General features: G+C 46.9%; 2 protein-coding genes across 2 annotated transcripts; both read left to right on the plus strand.

The window, feature by feature from the left end:
• The first annotated feature begins 351 nt into the window (after positions 1 to 351).
• Positions 352 to 10,239, plus strand: LOC128409169 (zinc finger protein RFP-like). The gene is made up of 7 exons (XM_053379422.1): positions 352 to 857; positions 1,439 to 1,534; positions 2,035 to 2,265; positions 2,626 to 2,648; positions 4,510 to 4,631; positions 5,580 to 5,612; positions 8,479 to 10,239. Exons 1-7 carry the CDS (start codon positions 426 to 428, stop codon positions 8,991 to 8,993), a joined length of 1,452 nt encoding a protein of 483 aa, XP_053235397.1. The 5' UTR covers positions 352 to 425; the 3' UTR covers positions 8,994 to 10,239.
• A 1,235-nt stretch (positions 10,240 to 11,474) lies between these two features.
• Positions 11,475 to 19,446, plus strand: LOC128409045 (zinc finger protein RFP-like). Its single transcript, XM_053379230.1, has 7 exons — positions 11,475 to 12,259; positions 12,849 to 12,944; positions 13,443 to 13,673; positions 14,009 to 14,031; positions 15,084 to 15,205; positions 17,158 to 17,190; positions 18,634 to 19,446. The coding sequence occupies exons 1-7, from the start codon at positions 11,828 to 11,830 to the stop codon at positions 19,194 to 19,196; spliced, it is 1,500 nt and encodes a 499-aa protein (XP_053235205.1). The 5' UTR covers positions 11,475 to 11,827; the 3' UTR covers positions 19,197 to 19,446.
• Positions 19,447 to 26,861: the final 7,415 nt, after the last annotated feature.

A 26,861-nucleotide genomic window follows, 5' to 3' on the forward strand; every position in this document is an offset into this window, starting at 1 on the left:
CGAGTGAGACTCAGCCTTATCTGCCTTGGCAGTGAGAAAACTGAAGAACCAGGACCAACAGCCAAGGAGAGGGAACATGACAGGAGCATTTCTGACATAGTCCCACTGCTCAAATGGGAAGAGGAAGTGAAGGCAGGTCGTCTTTTTAATCTCTTCTGTGGAGCAAAGAGGAAATACATGCTTCAGCCTTGTGCCCACTTTCTCCCCCCATTCCAATAAAATATATCCTTCTGGGGAAGCCTTTTAAAAAATGTTATAAATTCCCATGCACAAAAGACTCTGTATCCCAGCGAACTCCCCCTCTCTTCAGGCAGTTGTGATCCCGAGCCATCAGGTCTGAATTTCCTGGAAAGGAAACACGCCCATTTGCAGGCGCAAAAGAGAGAAAACGAAACCATCTCTCTCTTCCTGGCGAGGCAGCAGCCATGGCTGCTTCTGGGGGTCCCGTGCAGGATCTCTGCGAGGAAGCCACTTGCCCCATCTGCCTGGAGTATTTCCGGGATCCAGTGATCATCCCGGAGTGCGGGCACAACTTCTGCCGATCCTGCCTGATCCAGTATTGGGGGGAATCCGAGGGAGAGGCTTCCTGCCCTCAGTGCAGGGAAATCCTTCAGCACAGGAACCTCATCCCCAATCGGCCGCTGGCAAATGTTTTGGAAAAACTTACAGTCGGGAAACCCCGTCTTCATGGGGAAAAGGAGCCCGAAGGAAAGGGGAGGGTCTGCGAGAAGCACCAGGAGCCCCTGAAGCTCTTCTGCAAGGAGGACAAAAGCCCCATCTGTGTGGTGTGTAATGTATCCAAGGAGCACAAAAGCCACGAGGTGATTCCTCTGGAGGAGGCGTCCCAGGAGTACAAGGTGAGAAATCTCTCTCGGTTTCCTTTGGGGATGGTGAGGGTGAAAGAGCTACAGAGAAGGGGGTCTTGCAAGAAAACGCTTTAATGTATTCTCCCCTCTGGCAGTCAAAGCACTCACTCGCCAGCAAGAGCTTTTGTGCAGCCTTCTAAAAACTAAACTTTGGAAACTCTCTTCAATAAACATTTCTTTTTGATTACAATGCCCCTAATGTCCCCCTGCAGGAGAAACTCACCCCCAGTTCATCCTCTGGAATCAGCTCCCTTAGGAAAGGGCTGGAGGGAGGAGCAATGGAGGTGGCAGGATCACAGAATGGTGGAGTTGGAAGGGACCCTGAGGGCCATCTAGTCCAACCCCCTGCAATGCAGGAATTCTGCCCACAGCCGTCCCTGGTTGGGCTTGAACCACCAACCTTCTGGTTGACAGCCAGACACACTGACCCATTGAGCCACAGGATCCCTGGATGACAAAGGCAAAGACCACAGTCTTTGGGGCAGGGAGCAAGCAGATGATTCAACTTTCCTGTTATTATGAATTCCAACAAAGAAAAAAGCAAGCAAACTTTGATTTTGTTTTGTTTTCAGGATCAGATCAGCACCTGCCTAGACAACATGAAGAAGGAGAGAGAAAAATTTCTGGTGTTTAAAGCAGACGCAGAAAAGGAAAGTCAAGACCTGCTTGTAAGCATCATTGTTACTTGAAAGTGAATAAGCGCTGTAGTCTTAAATAGAAATTTAGATAGATGGAGAGATACCGGTGCGGGGGGGGGGAGAGAATTTTTCTATATGCAAGTACAGCTGCTAGAATAGCGATTGCTGCTAGGTGGAAGTCACAAACTATACTCACAAAGGAAGAATGGATTTGTAAACTAAGTGAATATTTATTTTTGGCAAAATTAACTGCTTTAATAAGAAATCAGTCGAATCAAAATTAAATCAAAATCTGGGGAAATACAGAAAGAGGTTTCTTTTTAAACAGCCTTATCGCCCACAGACATTTGAAGGAGGGAGCGAGCTTGTGCTTATGAAACACTTTCCCTGCTGAATATTGGCGTAATCTCTCTAAAATGTCAGAAGTGGCCTTCCAAAGGAATTGGGATAACTGGCCTCTTCATCCTCAAGAGCAGACCAGATGCCTGATATTGGCCCACTCTTCTCTTCTTTCAATCTCTTTGCTGCAGAAACAAACAGGTGCAGAGAGGGGAAAGATGGTGGCTGAGTTCAGGCGACTGCACCAGTTTCTGGAAGAACAAGAGAAACGTATTCTGGCCCAGATGGCAGAAGTGGAGAAGGAGATTGCAGCCAAAAGGGAGGAGCACCTGGCCAGACTCTCCAGGGAACTCTCCTCTCTTGACAGCCTCATCCGGGAGATGGAGGAGAAGCTTCGGGAACCAGCGAGTGAACTCCTTCAGGTCAGGCCTCATCCTGATGTGAGAGGGTGGAGTGTGCTGCTTCAGACAACAGGCATTTCTTGGTCCTCCCTCCCCCCCATTAAAATGCTTCAGGAAAGAAAGCAGTACGTGAAGGGTGAAAGGCATCAGTCCTGGGGACGCAGAAGGGGCCCTGCTAGATCTAACCACAGGCCCCTTCATTCTAGCATCATGTTCTCACATTGGCCAACCAGAGGTCTCTGAGAAACCAAACAAAAAAAAAAACACAAAAAAAAACAGTAGTGCTCTCCAAATCTGTGATTGCCAGAAGTTGCCACTCAACTGCTTAGTACTTATAACTGACTGCAGAAATGGCTGACATCTTTCTTCCTTTCCTTCCAGGATATTGGAAGCTTCTTGCAGAGGTAAGTGACGGAAAACCCCTGCCTTATTATTAGGCTAGGAAAGTTCCTGTTTAACGGGTGAGAACCTCACTCTCCAGTTCCTCCTTCCAGAGATAGCTTAGGACTCCATCGTCCATTTCACAAAATCACAGACAAAAATAGGGACACATTTTCATAGTCATTTGTAGCTATTGGTCTCATCTACAATCATGGGAAGGAAGCCATTCCTCGTTCCCCTCCATTGCATATTTCTGGAGGCCCTTCTTTATGGTGGATTCATTTACTTTGCAATTGATACAAAAAGAGGGGGACATTCCAAAGGTACTTATAAATATCTTCATTATAACTTACCTGTAAAGGGAATTGGGGGTTGCTCGTGCGTAAAGGGTGCTGCTGCTCCAGGCAACGTTGCCTGGCTAAACCTTTCCCTGGCTGGACAGCCCTTTCTCCGTGGCTGTGTAAGTCACTGGCAGAATCCGTCAGTGGGCGTTTCCTGAACTTCTTCCAACATGAAAACTCTTTGACGCCAAGTCTCCGCCTAGCCTCCCTGCGCGGAAGTCTCCTGCGCAGAGTGGGCGTGCCCAGCGGAGGTCCTGGGCTCTCCCCGCTGGTCTCTGTGGAAAAGTCTTGGAGCCATCTCTCCGAAGTCCTTCCCTGCTCCCCTTTCTTCCTGGTGTCACGCCTATTTCCTTCCTCAAAGGAAGTGTTCTCTCCCTGCTGGTCCCTTCTCCTGCATCGTTGGGGAGCCTTACCTCCACTCTTGGCTCCGATGGCAGTTCCCTGACATTACCCTTAGACATCCAGTGTATTTCTGGCTTCTGCAGGTTCTTCCTCAGACATAAGAAGGTGAGAAAAGGCCCTGCTGGATCAGGCCAGTGGCTCATCTGGTCCAGCATCATGTTTTCACAGTGCTTAACCAAATGCCTGTGGGAAACTCGTGATCAGGATCCGAGCAACAGAAGACACTCCCCTCCTGTGATTTCAGAGGCACCACTGCCTTTGACTCAGCCATCGTGAAGAGTAGGCGCTGAGAGCCTTGTCCCCCCAACAACTGCAACATATTCAAACACTCGCGAATTTTGAGAATCTTCCATGTTTAGAAAACACTGCTTTAATTTCTAATATTTTCACCATTTTTATAATATAACCGCTGTGCTAAAATACGTTTATGTTAATTGCAAAAGCCATTCTAAAGCATTCTGAACTTCCTTATATTTCAGAAATGCCCATTTGTAGTCAATGGTCAGAGAGTCTGTGAAGAGGAAAGGCAAGTTAACCATTGGCCCTAAGGAAGGGCCCATTGTAGTCCTAAAATCACTCCGTAAAGACCCAGCATTGTTCACTTTTCTTCACAAAAATAATTTGCATATATCAGCTTCTTTAATATTTGCATATATCAGCTTCTTCTTTATAAGAGGGGCAAGGTGTGGAAAGCTTGAAACTAGAAACCAAGAAAGCAGAAACCAGGGACTTTCCTGGATTTACAAAAGCCATCCCGGCAGCTCTGTATAGGGAAATTTTGAAAGGTTTCATGTTTTACTATGTTTTTATATATGTTGGAAGCCACCCAGAGTGGCAGGGGCAACCCAGTCGGATGGGCGGGGTATAAATAATAAATTACTTATTTATTTATTATTTACCTTCAGTCTCATATTCATATATTTCCTTCAGTATATTTTGGAAGCAAGTGAGTGTCAGTTTTCCTTCAACTTGTTAGGTGCTCTCTAGATGATCCCTTTTGCCATAGGAAAAAACCTGCTCCCAAGTCTTCAGGATAAACGTATATCCATCATGCCTTTATTGTCAGGATGAGACACCTGCCTTGTCAGAAAGCTCCTTGCATTGGAAGGATGGTGGCTTGACTTTGTTCTTCTCCTCCCAGGTCTCAGGAGAAGGAGAGCTTAGAGGATCCTCCTGTGGCTTTTCCTCCTGCCCTGAAGTGGAAGCTATGGGACTTCTGTGATATGAATCTCTTCCTGGAGGGAGTCATGAAGAAATTGAGAGGTAGTAAAGAAGGGTTGAAAATATTTTGTACTGGATATTTAAAATTGTTCATGAAAGACTCCAGCTCCAGGAAAATAGAAGGCTTATTTATTTTCTTTATTTTCTTTCAATATCTAAAAGCCACACTTTCATATGTAGATGATTCACAAATGATTTTACTTAGGCAATTGAAATGGACGGTAACCCCTTCTTGCTGGGCTCTGGAAGCTCCTGCGAGATCTTGGGGGAGCCTCCCAGATTCCAGTCAGCAAGGTCAAGGGCTTGAAAGCTTGTACCATAAAGGGTTTGGACACCATACAAATCACTTTTAAGACCTCTGCCATTTTTTACAGGACTCTGAGAGGCTCCTGCAAAATCTCATGGGGCCGTCTTGGGATCTCAGATGGCAGGGGTGAATCCGGGGGTCGTTCTGACTTTGCACGATTACAAGTTGTCTGTAAAAAGTTGTCCTTGACCTCTTCCCATCTCTCAGTCAGGCCTTAGGGGCTTTCACGCATCTCACCCATTTCCCAAGTAGCCTCACCTACAGGTTTTCGGGCATCTCCTCTGTTCCTTTGCCCCCGAGATTGATGTAAGGGGGGCAGAAGGAGAGAGGGGCTGTGCAAGAGCCAGCCAGGAGCAGAGGGGTTGAGGCCTCCCATCCTGGAACAGGCATGCCTGGATCTTGTTGTTGACGGGGAGATCTTCTGAGGGTCCTGCTCCTCCTCCCAAGATTGGGGCAGGAATGAACCTTGACATCACCTTATGTAGGAATAGCCAGCATGGTGAGTTTCGGTAGTTTTAACTGCAACTCCCATAATCTCCAGCTGGCATGGCCAGTGATTAGGGATGATGGGACTTGTAGTCCACAACACCTGGCTACTATCTCATGAGCTCATATTGTTGTTGCCAGGTTTGTTATCTGAATGATGGTGTAATGCTAAATCTCTGTTCCCTTTTCTCTTCCAGACACTGTAGAATATGGACTTCAGCTGCAAAAAGGTACATATAATAATAATAGTAATAATTTATTCATACCCCGCTCATCTGGCTGAGTTTCTTCAGCCATTTCTGAATCAAACAGAGGCACAAATTCGGGAGAGAGGGGATCCGCTTCTCAAAAGACCAGGCCACTGCAGCTCTTCCATCCATGCCTTATTTCCCTTTATTTCCCAGAGGCATCTGTTCCGTGAGAGCAGCTTGCTGGGCTAGAGGGGCTCTTGGCCTGATCCTGCAGACTCTTAGGAAGCCCCCAGCCCAGGATGACTGGCTTTTCTGTGCCAAATCTCCATAAGACACAGGGGTGGTGTGAAGCAAAAGGCTCCCGGCACATGAGGGGGAAATATCCCTTTGAGCCATACAAGATCCCCACCCCTTTTAGGAGAGTTTATGTAAGAGAAAGGTATAAGAGTGGGAAATGCATGAGCACAAATAGCTCAGAAAATGGCTGCAACAGGCTTTGGGGGCTAGAAGGTGAATGGGTTCTGGTGTCAGTGGAGGGAGCTGGGGGCCATGGCGGAGCTTCATGCTCCGGCACTGGGGGGCGGGGCGGAGAGCAGGTGGGGGTGGGGCTGGTGTGCATCCCGAGGGCGGGGCGCGCTGCCTGTGGGGTTGCGCTCCCCCCGCACTCCTCTTCCTCCGCCAGTGGGTGGGGGCTGCCTGAGTGTGAACTCCAGGGGTCCAGCTTCCCTGCAAGATGGGGGTCTTCCCTCAGCTTTTTTGTTGGAGAGGAGACATGACTTCTTTTTCTTAAACTAGAGAAACTTGAGTAAACTTTAAAGAGCAGGGCAGAATTACACCACAGACCAGGAGAGAAAAGGCTCAATGGGAAGACAGAAGTCCAGTCTGGCCTGATCCTGGACACCACAAAATGGGAATCATAAGAGCTGGAAAAGGTACAGCTGGTATGGCTGGGAGGTTGCCTGCTCTTGATGGGGCTACACTTCCTCTGAAGGAGCAGGTTTGTAGCTTGGGGGTCTTCCTGGATCCTTTGCTGTCACTCAAGGCTCAGGTGGCCTCAGTTGCCCAGAGTGCCTTCCTTCAGCTTTGGCTAGTGGTCCAGCTACGCCCCTATCTGGACAGGGTTAGCCTAACTACTGTTGTCTATGCTCTGATAACTTCAGAGTTAGATTACTGCAAAGTGGTTCAGAAACAAGGTTAGATTACTGCAAAGCGGTTCAGAAGACGATTCAGAAACTTAAGTTTGTGCAGAATTCAGCGGCCAGGTTGCTCACCGAAGCAAGACAGTTTGAGCATATTACTCTGGTCTGACTGCACTGGCTACCAGTTGGTTTCCGGGCCCAATTCAAAGTGCTGGTTTTGACCTATAAAGCCTTAAATGTTTCAGGACCACAATGTCTCAAGGACCGCCTCTTCCCCCATAAACCTTCCCGGACCCTGAGATCATCTTCCAAGGCCCTTCTTCGTGTGCCTCTTCCTCGAGGTTCAGAGGGTGGCAACACGAGAACAGGGCCTTCCCTGCAGTGGCTCCCCATCTGTGGAATGCTCTCCCCGGGGAAGTTTGCCTAGCATCTACATTACACACCTTTAGGCGCCAGGCAAAAATGTTCTTTTTTAACCAGGCCTTTGGTTGATCTTATCGACATCCAACACCCTTTTAGAATTTGGTTTTGGAGGGCTGGTTATTGCTTTTGGCTTGATTTAATATACAGTGGCACCTTGGTTTTGGAACACTTGGTTTTATAAACAACTTGGAAAAAGAACGCTGCAAACCCGGAAGCAGGTGTTCCGGTTTGTGAATTTTGCACAACATGCAACGGTCTCCCTCGGAAGGGAGGTTTTTAAGCAGAGGTTGGACGGCCATCTGTCATGGGTGCTTTAGTTGAGATTCCAGCATTGCAGGGGGTTGGACTAGATGACCCGGGGGTCTCTTCCAACTCTAGGCTTCTGTGATGTGCTGTCATGAGTCCCAAGTAGGACATTTCACACGGGGAGCGGGGTAACCTAACCACTTTCTTGCTTTTTATGCACTACCTGCAAGGATGGAGTATAACATACTTTAAATATACAACTGAAACCTGAATGGTGGTTACAAGGACGGTGAGAGCACCTGCTGCCAGATTTACCTGACCTGTCAAGCATGGTCTGTCATGTGATGTGAGGTAAAAGATTAAGATGTGAATTAGGGAGTCCCTGCTTTGACTTCCTTCTGCCATGAACTCTGGGGGGTGGGGGTGGCCTTAGACAAGCCACTGTCTCTCAGCCTCAGTCCTCCCATCTGAAAAATGGGCATAGTAAGATTAACTACCAGTAGTGATGTATGGAAGTGAGAGCTGGACCATAAAGAAGGCTGATCGCCGAAGAATTGATGCTTTTGAATTATGGTGCTGGAGGAGACTCTTGAGAGTCCCGTGAACTGCAAGAAGATTAAACCACTCCATTCTGAAGGAAATCAGCCCTAAGTGCTCACTGGAAGGACAGATCCTGAAGCTGAGACTCCAATACTTTGGCCACCTCAGGAGAAGAGAGGACTCCCTGGAAAAGACCCTGATGCTGGGAAAGATGGAGGGCACAAGGAGAAGGGGACGACAGAGGATGAGATGGTTGGACGTGTTCTAGAAGCTACCAGCATGAGTTTGACCAAACTGCGGGAGGCAGTGGAAGACAGAAGTGCCTGGCGTGCTCTGGTCCATGGGGTCACGAAGAGTCGGACACAACTAAACGACTAAACAACAACAACAAGAAGAAGATTAACTTAATATGAACTTGATGAACATCCCTGTCTTGAATGCAGAGCCATGGAGGCCCTGTTCATTTCTGAGGGGATGCTCTTTTTGTCATGTGCCTAATGAAAAGCCAGATTCCAGTTGATGTTGTTTTTCTTCTCTTTCCTTCTCTGCCCCCACAGAAAACGTAATGTTGGATCCAGACACAGCACATCCCCACCTCATCCTGTCTGAGGATCGCAAGAGTGTGAGATGGGGAGAAGTCTATCAAGACCTGCCAGACAACCCTGAGAGATTTGACACATATGCCTATGTACTGGGACGTGAGGCGTTCAAGGAAGGCAGACATTTCTGGGAAGTCACTGTGGGGAGCGAGGGGCAATGGGCCGTGGGGGTGGCCAGAAAGTCTGTGAAGAGGAAAGGCGAGTTCATCGCTGGTCCTAAGGAAGGGATCTGGCGCATAGGGAAGTGGGGTGATCAGTACAGGGTCTCCACCTGCGATGGGCCCCCTGTTTTGATGCTGGGTAGGGAGCCCAAGCGGATCCGAGTGGCCCTGAACTGTGAAGCGGGACGGGTGTCCTTTCACAATGCTGATACAGCAGCCCTTCTCCACTCATTCTCAGCAGCCTCCTTCTCAGGAGAGACCCTCCAGCCCTTCTTTTACACGTTCACCAAAGGCCACCTGACAGTCTCTTGAGTGTAGAGACAGACAGGCTTCCCAGTTCACTGCTAAGTATGCTTCTCAGTGCCAGCAGTCCTAAATCAGCAGAGAGATGTGCAACATCAAAGCGCTTCAGGAGCTCTGACCCAGACAACGAAGGCAGTAACTCACAGAGGCAATTAAGCACAGACAGATGTATTTTACTACCGGGTCAAAAGCATAATGGTTCCCATTTACAGTTTGTCTGCTGAAGCACTTATTAGTTAGAGTTTTCCGGGCTTTGCTTTTTGTGACCCGCGACCCTTTCTTGCATTCTGTCGGCTTGCCAGATAAATGCGGACTAAACACAGTTTTTATATAGCTTCTGTTAGAACTGAAGCAGCTCCTCTCACAGATGTGGCCTTGACGAAAGGTCCAGCTTTCTGACAGCTTCTAGCAATTTCCAGAATTCTCTGGAATCTTCCAGAACTTCCAGTTAGTTCTGGAAAGAATGAACGCTCACCCTCACGCCAACAACTCATCACCATGATGGCATTTCAGTCGTCTCAACCAAAATCCCTTTCCCTCAGCTTATGTGGCAATTCAGCATAATCTCTCTGTCCAAATAGATCCAAAATTTGTGCGCGACTCACTTAGGCATTCGCAGCCTTGTGCATTTTGTCAAAACAAAAATAAATAAATAGAGTTTGGGAGACTGGGGGCGGTGACTGTCAGAAGGGGCCGTGTGAGATCTCACACGAACCTCCAGAGCCCAGAAAGCAAGATGGAGGCTCACAATTTTGGTGCCCAAATCCTGCTCTGTAAATAGTTTCTAAGCCCTCCGCCTTGCTTACTGACCTCCAGGAAAGGTTCCTCAAAGCATTTGCAGGGGTCTCCCTGACTAGTCTTGCTAATCCCCAGAATGAAAGAGCCTCTGGCAGTTCCAAGGACAGAACAGAGTCAATTTGGTGGATTTCAGGGAGTGGTAGTAAATTCCCATTTATACAATTATTTTCTCTAAGGTGACTTCTTGCAAACAATCAGAAACATCTACAGTGGTGCCTCAGGTTGTGGACGTAATCTGTTTGGGAGTGTGCTGGGCCCGGGGGTTAACCTGAGCAATGTAGTCCAGGTCCAGTCCAGAATCCAAGGATTCCACGAGGAGTCAGTCCAACAGGGCCGAGGCAGGACACGAGGCAGGAAACCAGGCTAGGTCGGGCACAGTGTCTCAGGCAGGTTCTAGCAAACAACAATGTTGCTCCCGCCACCTGGGGTGGGGTCCGACAGCCTTTTATCTTTGTCAGGGTAACTGACATGCCTTCCTCCTAGCACGTGACATGGGTGCTGGGAATGCTGTCCCCCCCAAATTTCTTTGCCCCCCTAAATTTTCCACAGGCAAGTAATTAAATAAGCAAGAAAGCCTTACTTTCTCCTTGTTTTATCAGGCTTCTTTCTCTCAGAGGCCAAGCAAACCCCAAGGTACGAAAAAATAAGATGGGGTAGCTGAGCCAAGCGGGAACCCCGTATTTGCAATGTGTGGGTTGGTTCTCTCTTCTCTGCATGTGCAGTTTGGGGGGGGGGTTCCTCTAAGGAAGACTCAGCTGGGTTGTGAGAAAAAGGGCCTCTGGAGAACCAAGTTTTCCCATTCAGCAGGTTTGGTGGAGCAGCACCTGCCAGGTGGAGAAGAGAGAATTCTGGTGGATTCTGCTGAAATGCATGGGAGAAACTTCTGGGCTAGGATGGCTAGCAATCCTATACATTCTGGGTTTGTTTTAGGTATGTCCTACTCAGAGTAAGCCCATTGAAATTAATGAGCCTAAGCTAGTCATGTCTATTGACTTCAATGGGTCTGTTCTGAGCAGGACTTAAACTACTACTCACTTTTGCCAGAATAAATAATGATAATGACAATGGGGCTGTGGAGGGGACTGAAGAGAGAATTCTGGAGGCTTTTATTGAACTGAAAGGGCTGCTTGGAGAGGGGTGGTGGGGAGATTTATTAAATCATTTCCTGATGTTGGTCTCCGCAACTTCAGCATGTATTCCAAGTCCTTTGGGCGAGTGAGACTCAGCCTTATCTGCCATGGCAGTGAGAAAACTGAAGAACCAGGGTCAACGGCCAAGGAGAGGGAACATTACAGGATGATTTCTGACATAGTCGCACTGCTCAAATGGGAAGAGGAAATGAAGTCAGGTCGTCTTTTTAATCTCTCCTGTGGAGCAAAGAGGAAATAAATGCCACATCCTTGTGCCCACTTTCTCCCCCCATCCCAATAAAATATATCCTTCTGGGAAAGCCTTTTAAGAAATGATATCCCCCCAAGACCATTGGAGGGGCTGGAGATGGGACCAGTGGGTGGACAGGACTGGGAAGACGCTGGAGCTGGAGAGCAGCTTAGAAATCCCCCAGCCTCCATCCCATATTCTCATGGGCTGCGGATGGGTGTTCAATTGTCCCGTGGGAATGCGCATCACAGGGGAGGGTTGGGCTCCGGCTGCGATGCTCCTTGGAGTCTGAACTTTTGTGTCTTGCAGCTGGAAAGGGGCGCGTGAGTTTGAGCGATTGGGTGGGAGGGTCTTGCAAGATTCAGATTCATTCACTGGTTTCCAACTAAAACTGAGACTGACATGAAGCTCATAAAAAACTCGCTTCCCTCCACCTCTCCTTGGAAAATGGCTCCTTAAATCGGCAGCCAGGATTTATCCCCTTTCTTTTTAATATATAAATTCCCATGCCCCAAAGACTCTGTGTCCCACTAACTCCCCCTCTCGTCAGGCAGCTGTGATCCCGAGCCATCAGGTCTGAATTTCCTGGAAAGAAAACACGCCCATTTGCAGGCGCAAAAGAGAGAAAACGAAAGCATCTCTCTCTTCCTGGCGAGGCAGCAGCCATGGCTGCTTCTGGGGGTCCCGTGCAGGATCTCTCCGAGGAAGCCACTTGCCCCATCTGCCTGGAGTATTTCAGGGATCCAGTGATCATCCCGGAGTGCGGGCACAACTTCTGCCGATCCTGCCTGATCCAGTATTGGGGGGAATCCGAGGGAGAGGCTTCCTGCCCTCAGTGCAGGGAAATCATTCAGCACAGGAACCTCATCCCCAATCGGCCGCTGGCAAATGTTTTGGAAAAACTTACAGTCGGGAAACCCCGTCTTCATGGGGGAAAGGAGCCCAAAGGAAAGGGGAAGATTTGTGAGAAGCACCAGGAGCCCCTGAAGCTCTTTTGCAAGGAGGATGAAAGCCCCATCTGTGTGGTGTGTAATGTATCCAAGGAGCACAAAGGCCACGAGGTGATTCCTCTAGAGGAGGCGTCCCAGGAGTACAAGGTAGGAAATCTCTCTGGGTTTCGTTTGGGGATGATGAGGGTGAAAGAGCTACAGAGAAGGGGGTCTTGCAAGAAAACGCTTTAATGTATTCTCCCCTCTGGCAGTCAAAGCACTCACTCGCCAGCAAGAGCTTTTGTGCAGCCTTCTAAAAACTAAACTTTGGAAACTCTCTTCAATAAACATTTCTTTTTGATTACAATGCCCCTAATGTCCCCCTGCAGGAGAAACTCACCCCCAGTTCATCCTCTGGAAGCAGCTCCCTTAGGAAAGGGCTGGAGGGAGGAGCAATGGAGGTGGCAGGATCACAGAATGGTGGAGTTGGAAGGGACCCTGAGGGCCATCTAGTCCAACCCCCTGCAATGCAGGAATTCTGCCCACAGCCGTCCCTGGTTGGGCTCGAACCACCAACCTTCTGGTTAACAGCCAGACACACTGACCCATTGTGCCACAGGCTCCCAGGATGAAGAAGGCAAAGACCACAGTCTTTGGGGCAGGGAGCAAGCATGTGATTCAACTTTCCTGTTATTATGAATACTAAAACTCCAACGAAGAAAAAAACAACCAAAGTTTGATTTTCTTTTCTTTTCAGGATCAGATAAGAAGCTGCCTAGACAATGTCAGGAAGGAGAGAGAGAAAATTCTGAAATTTAAAGCAGACACAGAAAAGGAAAGCCAAGACCTGCTTGTAAGCATCATTGTTACTTGAAAGTGAATAAGTGCTGTAGTCTTAAATCGAAATTTAGATAGATGGAGAGATACCGGTGGGGGGGGGGGAAGAATTTTTCTATATGCAAGTACAGCTGCTAGAATAGTGATTGCTGCTAGATGGAAGTCACAAACTATACTCACAAAGGAAGAATGGATTTGTAAACTAAGTGAATATTTATTTTTGGCAAAATTAACTGCTTTAATAAGAAATCAGTCGAATCAAAATTAAATCAAAATCTGGGGAAATACAGAAAGAGGTTTCTTTTTAAACAGCCTTATCGCCCACAGACATTTGAAGGAGGGAGGGAGCTTGTGCTTATGAAACACTTTCCCTGCTGAATATTGGCGTGATCTCTCTAAAATGTCAGAAGTGGCCTTCCAAAGGAATTGGGATAACTGGCCTCTTCATCCTCAAGAGCAGACCAGATGCCTGATTTTGGCCCACTGTTCTCTTCTTTCAATCTCTTTGCTGCAGAAACAAACAGGTGCAGAGAGGGAAAAGATGGTGGCTGAGTTCAGGCGACTACGCCAGTTTCTGGAAGAACAGGAGAAACGTATTCTGGCCGAGATGGCAGAAGTGGAGAAGGAGATTGCAGCCAAAAGGGAGGAGCACCTGGCCAGACTCTCCAGGGAACTCTCCTCTCTTGACAGCCTCATCCGGGAGATGGAGGAGAAGCTTCAGGAACCAGCGAGTGAACTCCTGCAGGTCAGGCCTCCTTGATGTGAGAGGGTGGAGTGTGCTGCTTCAGACTATAGGCATTTCTTAGTCACATAAAAATGTTGCTGGAAGGAAAACAATACATGAAGGGTGAAAGGCGTCCGTCCTGGTGTCGCAGAAGGGGCCCTGCTAGATCAAACCACAGGCCCCTTCATTCTAGCATTGTGTTCTCTCATCGGCCAACCAGAGGTCTCTGGGAAGCCTAAAAAACAGTAGTGCTCTCCAAACCTGTGATTCCCAGAAGCTGGTACTCGGCTGCTTAGCATTTAGACTGGAGAAATGGCTCCACTGATATCCTTCTTTCTTTCTTTCTTTCTCTCCAGGATATTGGAAGCTTCTTGCAGAGGTAAGTGATGGAAAGCGCCTGCCTCATTATGTTACTAGAAAAGTTCTTTTGAGAGGAACTCACTCTCCAGTTCCTCCTTCCAGAGATAGCTTAGGACTCCATCGTCCATTTCACAAGATCACAGACAAAAACAGGGACACATTTTCATAGTCATTTGTAGCTATTGGTCTCATCTACAATCATGGGAAGGAAGCCATTCCTCATCCCCCTCCATTACATATTTCTCCCTTTTCCCTGATCGATTCATTTACTGTGTAATAATTACAGAAAAGGGAGGACATCCCAAAGGTGCTTCTAAATATCTTCACTATAACTTACCCTTAAATATCCAGTGTATTTCTGGCTTCTCCAGGTTCTTCCTCAGACATAAGAAGGTGAGAAAGGGCTTTGCTGGATCCGGCCAGTGGCTCATCAAGTCCAGCATCCTCTTTTCACAGTGACTAACCAGATGCCAGTGCGAAACCCATGAGCAGGATCCGGGCCCCAGAGGACACTCTCCTCTGGTGGTTTCAGCAACGGGAGTTCAGAGGCACCACAGCCTTTGACCCAGCTATCGTGGCCAATAAGTGTTGAGAGCTTTGTTCTCCAAATGGCTTCAATATATTTTTAAAATCTTCCATGTTTAGAAAATACAGCTTTAATTTCTAATATTTCTCCCTACTTTAAATGTAACTACTGGGCTAAAAAGTGTTAATAACTTTAATCATTTGAAATGCTTCGCTAAAACTGATGCAGTTCTAGATCTCTTTCTAAGGACCTTGTACTGTTATTTTTTCTTCTAAAGAATTCATCTGCATACATTCAGTCTTATCTTCATATATTCCCTTCCATGTACTATGGAAGCAGGTGTGTGTTGGTTTTCCTTCAACTTCTTAGATGCTTTCTAGATTCAGATGTCATCTTGAGGCTCCCTTTTGCCATAGGAAGAACTCTGCTCCCAAGTCTTCATGATATAGCCATGGTGCCTGTATAATCAGAATGAGACACCTGCCTTCTCAGAAAGCTCCTTGCATTGGAAGGATGGAGGCCTGACTTTGTTCTTCTCCTCCCAGGTCTCAGGAGAAGGAGAACTTAGAGGATCCTCCTGTGGCTTTTCCTCCTGCTCTGAAGTGGAAGATTTGGGACTTCTGTGATATTAATCCCTTCCTGGAGGGAGTCATGGAAAAATTCAGAGGTAATGAGGAAGGGCTGTAAGGATTCTATTTTTTTTTATTATATTTATTAAAGTTTTCAATATTAATACAAAAAAAATAAAAAAGAAAAAAATTACAAAAATACAAGAATAAAAATAGTTAAAAACACACAAAGTTTCCAATACTTATTTTTCATTAACATATTTCCCCGACCTCCTCATACCTCCCTTTTTTGTATTCCAGTTCAAATTATTAGTTCGGCAAATCCTTATCAATAAATTTTAACCTATTTCTAAACCCTTTTTTCCATATCTCTTAAAACATTACAGCTGGAAACCACTTAATTTCTATCCGACATCCTTCTAACATTCATTAATTTTGCAATATTTCTGTAAATAGTCTTTAAATTTCTTCCAATCTTCTTCCGCCAACTCTTCTCCCTGGTCACGGATTCTGCCAGTCATTTCTGCCAATCCCATATAGTCAATCACCTTCATCTGCCATTCTTCCAGAGTGGGTAAATCTTGTGTCTTCCAGTACTTTGCAATAAGTATTCTTGCTGCTGTTGTAGCATACATAAAGAAAGTTCTATCCTTCTTTGGCACCAATTGGCTGACCATGCCCAGGAGAAAGGCCTCTGGTTTCTTCAGGAAAGTATATTTAAATACCTTTTTCATTTCATTATAAATCATTTCCCAGAAAGCCTTAATCCTAGGGCATGTCCACCAAAGGTGAAAGAATGTACCTTCATTTTCTTTACATTTCCAACATTTATTATTGGACAAATGATAGATTTTTGCAAGCTTGACTGGGGTCATGTACCACCTGTATATCATTTTCATAATATTTTCTCTTAAAGCATTACATGCCGTAAATTTCATACCTGTGGTCCATAACTGTTCCCAGTCAGCAAACATTATGTTGTGTCCAACATCTTGTGCTCATTTAACCATAGCAGATTTCACCGTTTCATCCTGAGTGTTCCATTTCAACAGCAAGTTATACATCTTTGACAAGATCTTACTTTTAGGTTCTAACAGCTCTGTTTCTAATTTTGATTTTTCCATTCTATACTAGATGTTTCAAAGTGTTCATGAAAGTGTCCAGGTCATATGTTATATTAGCAATGCCAGGAAAATGAAAGGTTTATGTATTTATCCTCTTTCAATATCCAGATGCCACCCTTTCGTATACACATGACTCACAACTTACGCTAATTTTACTCACACAGTCACAGCTTGATGGGGATCACGAATAAATAAATAGGAAGTGGGGAGGAAACAATTACTTGTTGGGATGTAGAGGCTCTCGTGAGAAATGGTGCTCTTAATGTTTGATTTTTTACTATGTTTCAATACAGTGGTACCTGGGGTTAAGTACTTAATTCGTTCTGGAGGTCCGTACTTAATCAGAAACTGTTCTTAACTTGAAGCACCACTTTAGCTAATGGGGTCTCCTGCTGCTGCCTTGCCGCCGGAGCACGATTTCTGTTCTCATCCTGAAGCAAAGTTCTTAACCTGAAGCACTATTTCTGGGTTAGGGTTGGAGTCTGTAACTTGAAGCCTATGTAACCTGATGCATATGTAACCTGAGGTACCACTGTATATGCTGTGAGCCGCGCAGAGTGACTGGGCGGGATATAATAATAATTATTATTATTACATCTCCTCAAGATTGTTGCTCATGGGGAGATCTTCTGGGGGTCCTGCTCCTCCTCTAAGGTCTGAGCAGGCCTGAATCTTGACATCGCCCCTGCCCTGGCTTATACAGGGATAGGCAGCATGGTGGGTTTTAGACATTTTAAATGGCAACTCCCATAAGCTCCAGCTGGCATGGCCGATGCTTAGGGATGATGGGAACTGTAGTCCACAGTACCTAAAGTTCACCACTCTGGCTTCCCCAGCTATAATTGCATGAGCTCATATTGTTGTTACCAGATTAGTTACCAGGGTGATGGTGTGATGCTAAATCTCTGTTCCCTTTTCTTCACCAGACACTGTGGAATCTGGACTTGAGCTACAAAAAGGTAAATTTCAGGGTCGAATAGCGGCACAATTTTACCCCCCCCCCCCCAGTTAGCAGTTTCCACATCTGCCTTTCAGGTTTTCTGTCACTTTCAGGAAGTGATAAATTAGGTTGGTAAAGGTAAAGGACCCTTGACAGTTAAGTCCAGTCGCAAATGACTTTGGGGTTGCGGCACTCATCTCGCTTTACACGCCAAGGGAGCCGGTGTTTGTCCGCAGACAGTTTTTTCAGGTCATGTGGCCAGCATGACTAACCCACTTCTGGTGCAATGGAACACTGAAACCAGAGCAGCACGTGGAAACGCCGTTTACCTTCCCGCAGGAGCGGTACCTATTTATCTACTTGCACTTTTTGGCGTGCTTTCAAACTGCTAGGTTGGCAGGAACTGGGACCGAGCAATGGGAGCTCACCCCGTCGTGGGGATTTGAACCGCCAACCTTCTGATCGGCAAGCCCAAGAGGTTCAGTGGTTTAGACCACAGCACCCCCCATGTCCCTTACTTAGGTTGTTACACTCTCCCAATTCACATTTTAAAAGGGCATCAGATGTCAATCAGCCAAAGGCCTGGTTAAAGAGGAATGTTTTTGCCTGGCACCTAAATGTGTATAACGAAGGCGCCAGGCCTTCATTAAAATGATCTTTTGAAGGATATCATTGGAGGAGAATGCATTTTTGTCCTATTTGAGTTTCATTACCAATATCAATGAGAAGAGCAGAGCTTCAACATTCCCAACAGGCAAGTCAGCTGTCTGGCATCTGCAGAGAGAGGCAGCCTGCCTGACAACATCTGCTCATCAAAACAGAGACCCCCTGATTCGCTCTCGGAGCCCCAAGAAGGTCATTTCACACAGAGAGGGTCAAGGGAGACTAGTCGTTTTCATAAGCAGCAGAGCATAGAGACAGTTTTATGGGTGTCAGTGTTTTTCCTTTTTATAAACTGCCTGGAAAGATGGGGTAAAACATCCTTTAAATACACCCAAGTTGCCATGAGAAGGGTGTGTTCTCTGCTGTGGCCTGCTGCCAGATTTACCTGCCATTTCAAGCACAGTGTGTCGTGAGGGAAAAGATTGAGCTGTGAATCAGGGAGTCCCTGCTTTGACACCGCCTTCTGCCATGAGCTTTGGGGGTGAGTAAAGAGGCCACTCTCAGCCTCGGTCCTCCCATCTGAAAAACGGGCATAATCAAATTGACCTTACTTACAGGGCTGGTGTAAGGTTTCTGTGCACAGTGATTTCATTACCAGAAAATAGGAGGGTTCCTTTTGATGGCACGACTCCCCCAAAACCATACAGATGTTTCAATAATTATTATTAAGAACTTGTGGAGCATCCTAGTCCTGAACACAGTTAACTGAGTCCCTGTTCATTTCAGAGGGAATTACATTTCTGTCTAAAGCTCCCCAGTTGATGTGGTTCCTCTTCTCTTTCCTCCTCTGCCACCACAGAAAACATAATTTTGGATCCAGAGACAGCAAATCCCTGGCTCATCCTGTCTGAGGATCGAAAGAGTGTGAGAGAGGGAGAAGTGCGTCAAGGCCTGCCAGACAACCCTGAGAGATTTGACATACATAGCTATGTACTGGGATGTGAGGGTTTCACATCAGGCCGACATTTCTGGGAAGTCGTTGTGGGGAGCGAGGGGGAATGGGCCGTGGGGGTGGCCAGAAAGTCTGTGAAGAGGAAGGGCAAGTTCTCTTTTGGTCCTAGTGAAGGGATCTGGGGTATGGGAAAGTGGCGCGGTAGGTACAAGTTCTGCTCCCCCCGTAAGGAGCCCAAGAGGATCCGAGTGGCCCTGAACTGTGAAGGGGGGTGGGTATCCTTTTACGATGCTGATACAGCAGCCCTTCTCCAGTCATACTCAGCAGCCTCCTTCTCAGGAGAAACCTTCCAGCCCTTGTTTTCTGTGTCTGCCAAAGGCCACTTAGCACTCTCTGAGGATAGAGACAGACAAGCAGATACATATCGCCCCATCTTCAATCTAAGTTCTCTCTTATCTCAGAGGCACTAAAGGGGCAGCTGTATTGGCAAAAGAGTGATAGACTGACCCGAGTGTCCATCATGGTGCAACTCTTTTTTTCTCAGGCCACTTCTGTTGTTGTTGTTGTTTAGTCGTTTAGTCGTGTCCGACTCTTCGTGACCCCCTGGACCAGGGCACGCCAGGCACTCCTGTCTTCCACTGCCTCACGCAGTTTGGTCAAACTCATGCTGGTAGCTTTGAGAACACTGTCCACACATCTCGTCCTCTGTCATCCCCTTCTCCTTGTGCCCTCCATCTTTCCCAACATCAGGGTCTTTTCCAGGGAGTCTTCTCTTCTCATGAGGTGGCCAAAGTATTGGTGCCTCAACTTCACGATCTGTCCTTCCAGTGAGCACTCAGGGCTGATTTCCTTAAGAATGGACACGTTTGATCTTCTTGCAGTCCATGGGACTCTCAAGAGTCTCCTCCAGCACCAGAATTCAAAAGCATCAATTCTTCGGCGATCAGCCTTCTTTATGGTCCAGCTCTCACTTCCATACATCACTACTGGGAAAACCATGGCTTTAACTATACGGTCCTTTGTTGGCAAGGTGATGTCTCTGCTTTGTAAGATGCTGTCTAGGTTTGCCATCGCCTTTCTCCCAAGGAGCAGGCATCTTTTAATTTCGTGACTGCTGTCACCATCTGCAGTGATCATGGAGCCCAAGAAAATAAAATCTCTCACTGCCTCCATTTCTTCCCCTTCTATTTGCCAGGAGGTGATGGGCCCAGTGGCCATGATCTTCGTTTTTTTGATGTTGAGCTTCAGACCATATTTTGCGCTCTCCTCTTTCACCCTCATTAAAAGGTTCTTTAATTCCTCCTCACTTTCTGCCATCAAGGTTGTGTCATCTGCATATCTGAGGTTGTTGATATTTCTTCCGGCAATCTTAATTCCGGCTTGGGATTCATCCAGCCCAGCCTTTCGCATGATGAATTCTGCATATAAGTTAAATAAGCAGGGAGACAATATACAGCCTTGCCGTACTCCTTTCCCAATTTTGAACCAATCAGTTGTTTCATATCCAGTTCTAACTGTAGCTTCTTGTCCCACATAGAGATTTCTCAGGAGACAGATGAGGTGATCAGGCACTCCCATTTCTTTAAGAACTTGCCATAGTTTGCTGTGGTCGACACAGTCAAAGGCTTTTGCATAGTCAATGAAGCAAAAGTAGATGTCTTTCTGGAACTCTCTAGCTTTCTCCATAACCCAGCACATGTTTGCAATTTGGTCTCTGGTTCCTCTGCCTCTTCTAAATCCAGCTTGCACTTCTGGGAGTTCTCGGTTCATATACTGCTTGAGCCTTCCTTGTAGAATTTTAAGCATAACCTTGCTAGCGTGTGAAATGAGTGCAATTGTGCGGTATTTGGAGCATTCTTTGGCACTGCCCTTCTTTGGGATTGGGATGTAGACTGTTCTTCTCCAATCTTCTGGCCACTGCTGAGTTTTCCAAACTTGCTGGCATATTGATTGTAGCACCTTAACACCATCATCTTTTAAAATTTTAAGTAGTTCAGCTGGAATACCATCACTTCCACTGGCCTTGTTATTTGCAGTGCTTTCTAAGGCCCATTTGACTTCACTCTCCAGGATGTCTGGCTCAAGGTCAGCAACCACACTACCTGGGGTGTACGAGATATCCATATCTTTCTGGTATAATTCCTCTGTGTATTCTTGCCACCTCTTCTTGATGTCTTCTGCTTCTGTTAGGTCCTTACCACTTTTGTCCTTTATTATGGTAATCTTTGTACGAAATGTCCCTTTCATATCTCCAATTTTCTTGAACAGATCTCTGGTTCTTCCCATTCTGTTGTTTTCCTCTATTTCTTTGCATTGCTTGTTTAAGAAGGCCTTCTTGTCTCTCCTTGCTATTTTTTGGAAATCTGCATTCAATTTCCTGTATCTTTCACCATCTCCGTCGCATTTTGCTTGCCTTCTCTCCTCCGCTATTTGTAAGGCCTCGTTGGACAGCCACTTTGCTTTCTTGCATTTCCTTTTCATTGGGATGGTTTTCGTTGCTGCCTCCTGTATAATGTTGCGAGCCTCCGTCCATAGTTCTTCAGGCACTCTGTCCACCAAATCTAAATCCTTAAACCTGTTCCTCACTTCCACTGTGTATTCATAAGGGATTTGACTTAGATTGTATCTTACCGACCCAGTGGTTTTTCCTACTTTCTTCAGTTTAAGCTTGAATTTTGCTATAAGAAGCTGATGATCTGAGCCACAGTCTGCTCCAGGTCTTGTTTTTGCTGACTGTATAGAGCTTCTCCATCTTTGACTGCAGAGAATATAATCAATCTGATTTCGATGCTGCCCATCTGGTGATGTCCATGTGTAGAGTCGTCTCTTGTGTTGTTGGAAAAGAGTGTTTGCGATGACCAGCTTGTTCTCTTGGCAGAACTCTATTAGCCCTTGCCCTGCTTTGTTTTGAACTCCCAAGGCCAAACTTGCCAGTTGTTCCTTTTATCTCTTGATTCCCTACTTTAGCATTCCAATCCCCTATAATGAGAAGAACATCCTTCTTTGGTGTCAATTCTATAAGGTGTTGTAAGTCTTCATAGAATTGGTCAATTTCAGTTTCTTCAGCACCAGTGGTTGGTGCATAAACATGGATTACTGTGATGTTAAAAGGTCTGCCTTGGATTCGTATCGAGATCATTCTATCATTTTTGAGATTGCATCCCAGTACAGCTTTTGCCACTCTTTTGTTGACTATGAGGGCCACTCCATTTCTTTTACAGGATTGTTGCCCACAGTAGTAGATATGATGGTCATCCGAACTGAATTCGCCCATTCCCGTCCATTTTAGTTCACTGATGCCCAGGATGTCAATATTTATTCTTGCCATCTCATTTTTGACCACCTCCAACTTACCCAGGTTCATGGTTCTTACATTCCAGGTTCCTATGCAATATTTTTCTTTACAGCATTGGACTTTCCTTTCGCTTCCAGGCATATCCGCAACTGAGCGTCCTTTCGGCTTTGGCCCAGCCGCTTCATCAGCTCTGAATCTACTTGTACTTGTCCTCCGCTCTTCCCCAGTAGCACCTGAGGGGCTCATCTTCCAGGGTCATAACTTTTATATGCCTGTTGTCTTTGTCCATGGAGTTTTCTTGGCAGGGATACTGGAGTGGCTTGCCGGTTCCTGCTCCAGGTGGATCACATTTGGTCAAAACTCTCCACTATGACCTGTCCATCTTGGGTGGCCCTGCATGGCCATAGCTTCTCCAAGTTATTCAAGCCCCTTCGCCACGGCAAGGCAGTGATCCATGAAGGGGAGGCCACTTCTGTAAATGGTACCAATTGGTTGAGTCAGTTCTGAAACCTGCCTGTTGTCTTTCCCTCATGGTCTCCCTTGGGAATCAGCTGCTTCAGTTGGTGCAGTAGGGGCAAAGACGCAGACTAATAATAAACACAAAATCAACCCTACCCTCATGCCTGTTCTGATGTAGTACTTTTCCCAGCCTCCCAAAAGTCAGTGAAGTCTGACTTACAGCTTTCTATGGAGAATACACTCATCACTTCTGAATAAAATTCTGAATAGGCATCGCTTAAAACCTCCCTCAGCCTCTGTCCTGTTTTCAGTTTCCCTTTCCCTCCCACAAGACCTTCACTGGCTGTGGAGATGCAAGAACCAAAATCCCTTCTTCTTTGCTGTTGCTCAGGGAAGCTTATGTGGCATTTCAGTAAAATCTCTATATCCAAAGAGGCCCAAAATTTGCACGCAGCTTAGTTACATGATCCCTGCCTTGCATGCTTCATCAAAACAAAAATATCAAGATGGCGCAAGGCTTGGAAGTAAGACTCAGAAGGGGCCATGCGATATCTCACAAGAGCCTCCAGAGACCAGAAAGCAAGTCAGAGGGGGCTTAAACTCTTTTGGCCCTGGGTTTTCCTCCGCCTTCCTTACTGCCCTCTAGGAAGGTTGCAGAAGGCATTTCTGGGGGTCTTCCTGCCTTTATGTGATTTTGCCTTTGAATGCAGACCAAGAACATAACCACTGACAAGCTCTGAGGAGAGAACAGAGACAATCTAGGGAATTTCAGGGTGGGTGTGTGGTAGATTCCCATGTATACAATTATTTTCTCTTAGGTGCTTTGTAGTGAACAGGCAGATCCATGCAGATCTGTCTGCAGTGAGCAGAAACCAAGCAGTTACAGATCCATAAAAGGGTCTTTATGGGACAAGGATCGTGAGAGAACTGCTTCCCAGGGGACCAGGCAGGTTCCAACTCAAGGAGCTGGTTTGCCTACCTCACATGATCCATTAAAACTTCCAGTCCTGACTCGCATTATTCCAGTCTCAGAATAATTATTTTATTTTATTATTTATACCCCACCCATCAGGCTCGGTTTCCCCAGCCGCTCTGGGCAGCTTACAGCACATATAAAAACACAGTAAAACGTCACACATTAAGAACTTCCCGATACAGGGCTGCCTTCAGATGTCTCCAGAACGCTGTGTAGTTGTTTATCTGTTTGATATCTGATGGGAGGACGTTCCACAGGAACCTACAGTGAATTCATTCTCATCTCATGCATGCGCAGTAGACATTGTAGTTCCCATGTCTAGTGACCCGATGGCACATCAATGCAGCTGTCTCTCACAAACACAGAGCACTTTGCCAGCTTTGGTTGAAAGCTCACCTGCCCAACTCACAATGAATTCAAGTGGGAGCATTAAGATCTTGGGACTATTTGCCCCACCCTCCAAAGACATTGGCGTGGGCTGTCCCTTCTCTCTGTCCCCTTCCCGCAATGGAACTTGTTCCCAAATAAATATGCTTAGAGCCACAGCCTTAAAGGAAATCCAGGTACTTGAAGCTGCTTCACAGAGGTCTGTCCCTCGCTGGACGACAGCAGCACCTCATGGAGGCTTGTGATGAATCAGTCGCCACAAGAGCCACTTGCACAGCACCCCTGACGCCATGCTTCCCTGTGGAGTCAGGTTGCGTGTTAAGTTGCCAGACATCGAGCACTGAGGAAGCGTGCGATGAACACGCGTGTGTGCAAACAGCCCTCAAGACAACGACCGAGCCAGCTCTTGGCTTCAGCAGGACTGCCAGATAAGCTTTTGTTGAGAAATGCTCCTGGGGGACAAAGCCAAACTTCCCCCAAAAAGGGATGTGGCAGAGCTTCAAGGCCACCCTGCCTAGAAAGCCCACACTCTGGCCTGCAGGAGGCTTTGCCAGGTAAGGAAGCTCAAGGTAGAAATCCCTATGATCAGACACCTAGATTTCATTTACTGGTTGCTCAGGAGGAAAGATTCACTGCCAAGACAGTGTAGAGGCTGTCATTTGATACAATGGCTAGCTCCCAGATTCTGTATATACAAATGCATATACAGTGGTACCTCAGGTTACATACCTGGTAGCAAACTATGCCCCGGGGTGCAAGGAGGCCCCATTAGCGAATGTACGGCCTCAGGTTAAGAACGGTTTCAGGTTAAGAATGGATCTCCAGAACAAATTAAGTTCATTACCGGAGGTACCACTGTATTATATCTACCCAGGTTTTGAACCTTCTTTCATATGGTGGTTCATGTGGTCAATTAAATCTGTTCTGACTAGACAACCAGGGGCATCTTACCCATACACACTAGGGGCGCCAAGGCGCCAAGTTCTGGAGGGCACCAGGCGAGAGTCTGGGGAGCACCGAATGAGCGCACTGAGTGAGCGAGGGTGAGGGTGCTGTTCCTGCTGAGCATCGGCTCCCTTTTAGCCTGCAGGCACCAAATTCTGCAGGGCGCCAGAAGGCTAAAATGGGAAAAACTGAGCCGACGCTCAGCGGGAGCAGTACACACGCCTTCTCTCGGTGCAGGCCTGCTCGCTTGGTGTGCTCGCTCGCCCAACGGGTTGAGGTGGATCACCTTGCCGCCCTTGCCCACCTCCACCATGTTGTGCCAAAGCAGCACCCACCCAGAGCCTCTGCCTGCCGTGGGGCACAAAGCAGGACAGCTGAATCAGGAGGCGCCTCCACCTCTTCCCTGCCAGAGGAGCCACCCTCCAGCTGCTGAGGCTTCCTCCTCTTCTGCTGGTGTTCCCTCCCTAAATAAAGGGTTGACAAGTCTGGGAAATGGGGTGGGGCGGGGGCGCCGGAGGGATCTTTGCACCACGGCGCCAGATATGCTTAAAACGGCCCTGTAGACAACCCATGTGCTTTGTCCCCACACTCACTTATTTTGCCCCCTTCCATAGACTAGAACCTCCAGTCAATCATAACCTCTTATTTCTCAGACCTTTCAGAATGATCCAGGCTCTGCCCATGAATATTAAAAGCATTTTCCTCTCTTTCTCTTCCCACTCATTCATCAGTTAAAGGCAGGTGGGGGACATTATGTCGTTGGCGTTAGATCAAGGACTGCATGTTTAGCATGCAAACTATTGACCTTTCAGTAGGGCACACTTTGGGACGCGGGTGGCGCTGTAGGTTAAACCACAGAGCCTAGGACTTGCCGAACAGAAGGTCGGCGGTTCGAATCCCCGCAACGGGGTGAGCTCCCCTTGCTCGGTCCCTGCTCCTGCCAACCTAGCAGTTCGAAAGCACCTCAAAGCGCAAGTAGATAAATAGGTACCTCTCCAGCAGGAAGGTAAACGGTTCGCTAGAAGCGGCTTAGTCATGCTGGCCACATGACCCGGAAGCTGTACGTCGGCTCCCTTGGCCAATAAAGCGAGATGAGCGCCACAACCCCAGAGTCGGCCACGACTGGACCTAATGGTCAGGGGTCCCTTTACCTTTACCTTAGGGCACACTTTTAAAGTAATAAAATAATAATAATACCCCAACCATCTGCTGGGTTTCCTCAGCCACTCTGGGTGACTTACAGCACATCTAAAACATAATAAAAACATCAAGCATTACAAACCTCCCCAAACAGGAGGTTTTTCCTATGGAAAGGCACCAAAATTAGGAGCGTTACAGCATTTGGCACATACAAGAACTTTAGCTCACAGCCTACGAGGGAGAGAATTGTATTCCTGTCCACTTTTGCCACATTTTCTATAACTCTTACCATGCCTCCCCACCACTCACCTTTTTCCAAAGAGTGCCTGAGTTTGTTTTTCCAGGCATCGGCCCACTTTCAGCCTCGGTCTCTGGGATCCCCTCCCTCATGTCACCCTCAAGCCCTTCTGCACATGGCAAAATTAATCGGTTTCCCACAAAATCCAGTGTGAAGAGAAGTCCTTCCTTTTGTCTGCCCTGACTCTCCCTCCTTTCAGCTTCACTGGGTCTTCATAGCAGATTAAAAAGGACCCAGTCATTTTTTTGATTATGAAGGAAACAATTTTCTTATATTGCTAAAAATGCCGTGCAATCTCAGTCTTCTCCTGGCGGGGGCAGTGTTTTTTCACATTATCAGTGAGGCTGGCGATTTTGTCCAAAATCACTAAAAATAGGCACCGTGATGGAGGGTTGGGCTGCTTCTCCTCTTTGCATCGAGGCTAAGAGCTGGAAATGGAGCAATTTGTGGGTGCAATGGAGTTAGGTTTTCAAAGTAGTCTGAGGCTCATGTGAAGTTAGGGGGAAACAACCTCACTTCTCTACAGCTCTCACTGGAAATGGTTCCTTAAACAAGCAGCCGCCAAGAGCATTCCTTTTAAAATAAAGAAATTACTGTATTTTTCGCTCTATAAGACGTACCAGACCACAAGACGC

This window comes from Podarcis raffonei, chromosome 2 (assembly GCF_027172205.1).
Source record: "Podarcis raffonei isolate rPodRaf1 chromosome 2, rPodRaf1.pri, whole genome shotgun sequence".
Lineage (NCBI taxonomy): Eukaryota > Metazoa > Chordata > Lepidosauria > Squamata > Lacertidae > Podarcis > Podarcis raffonei.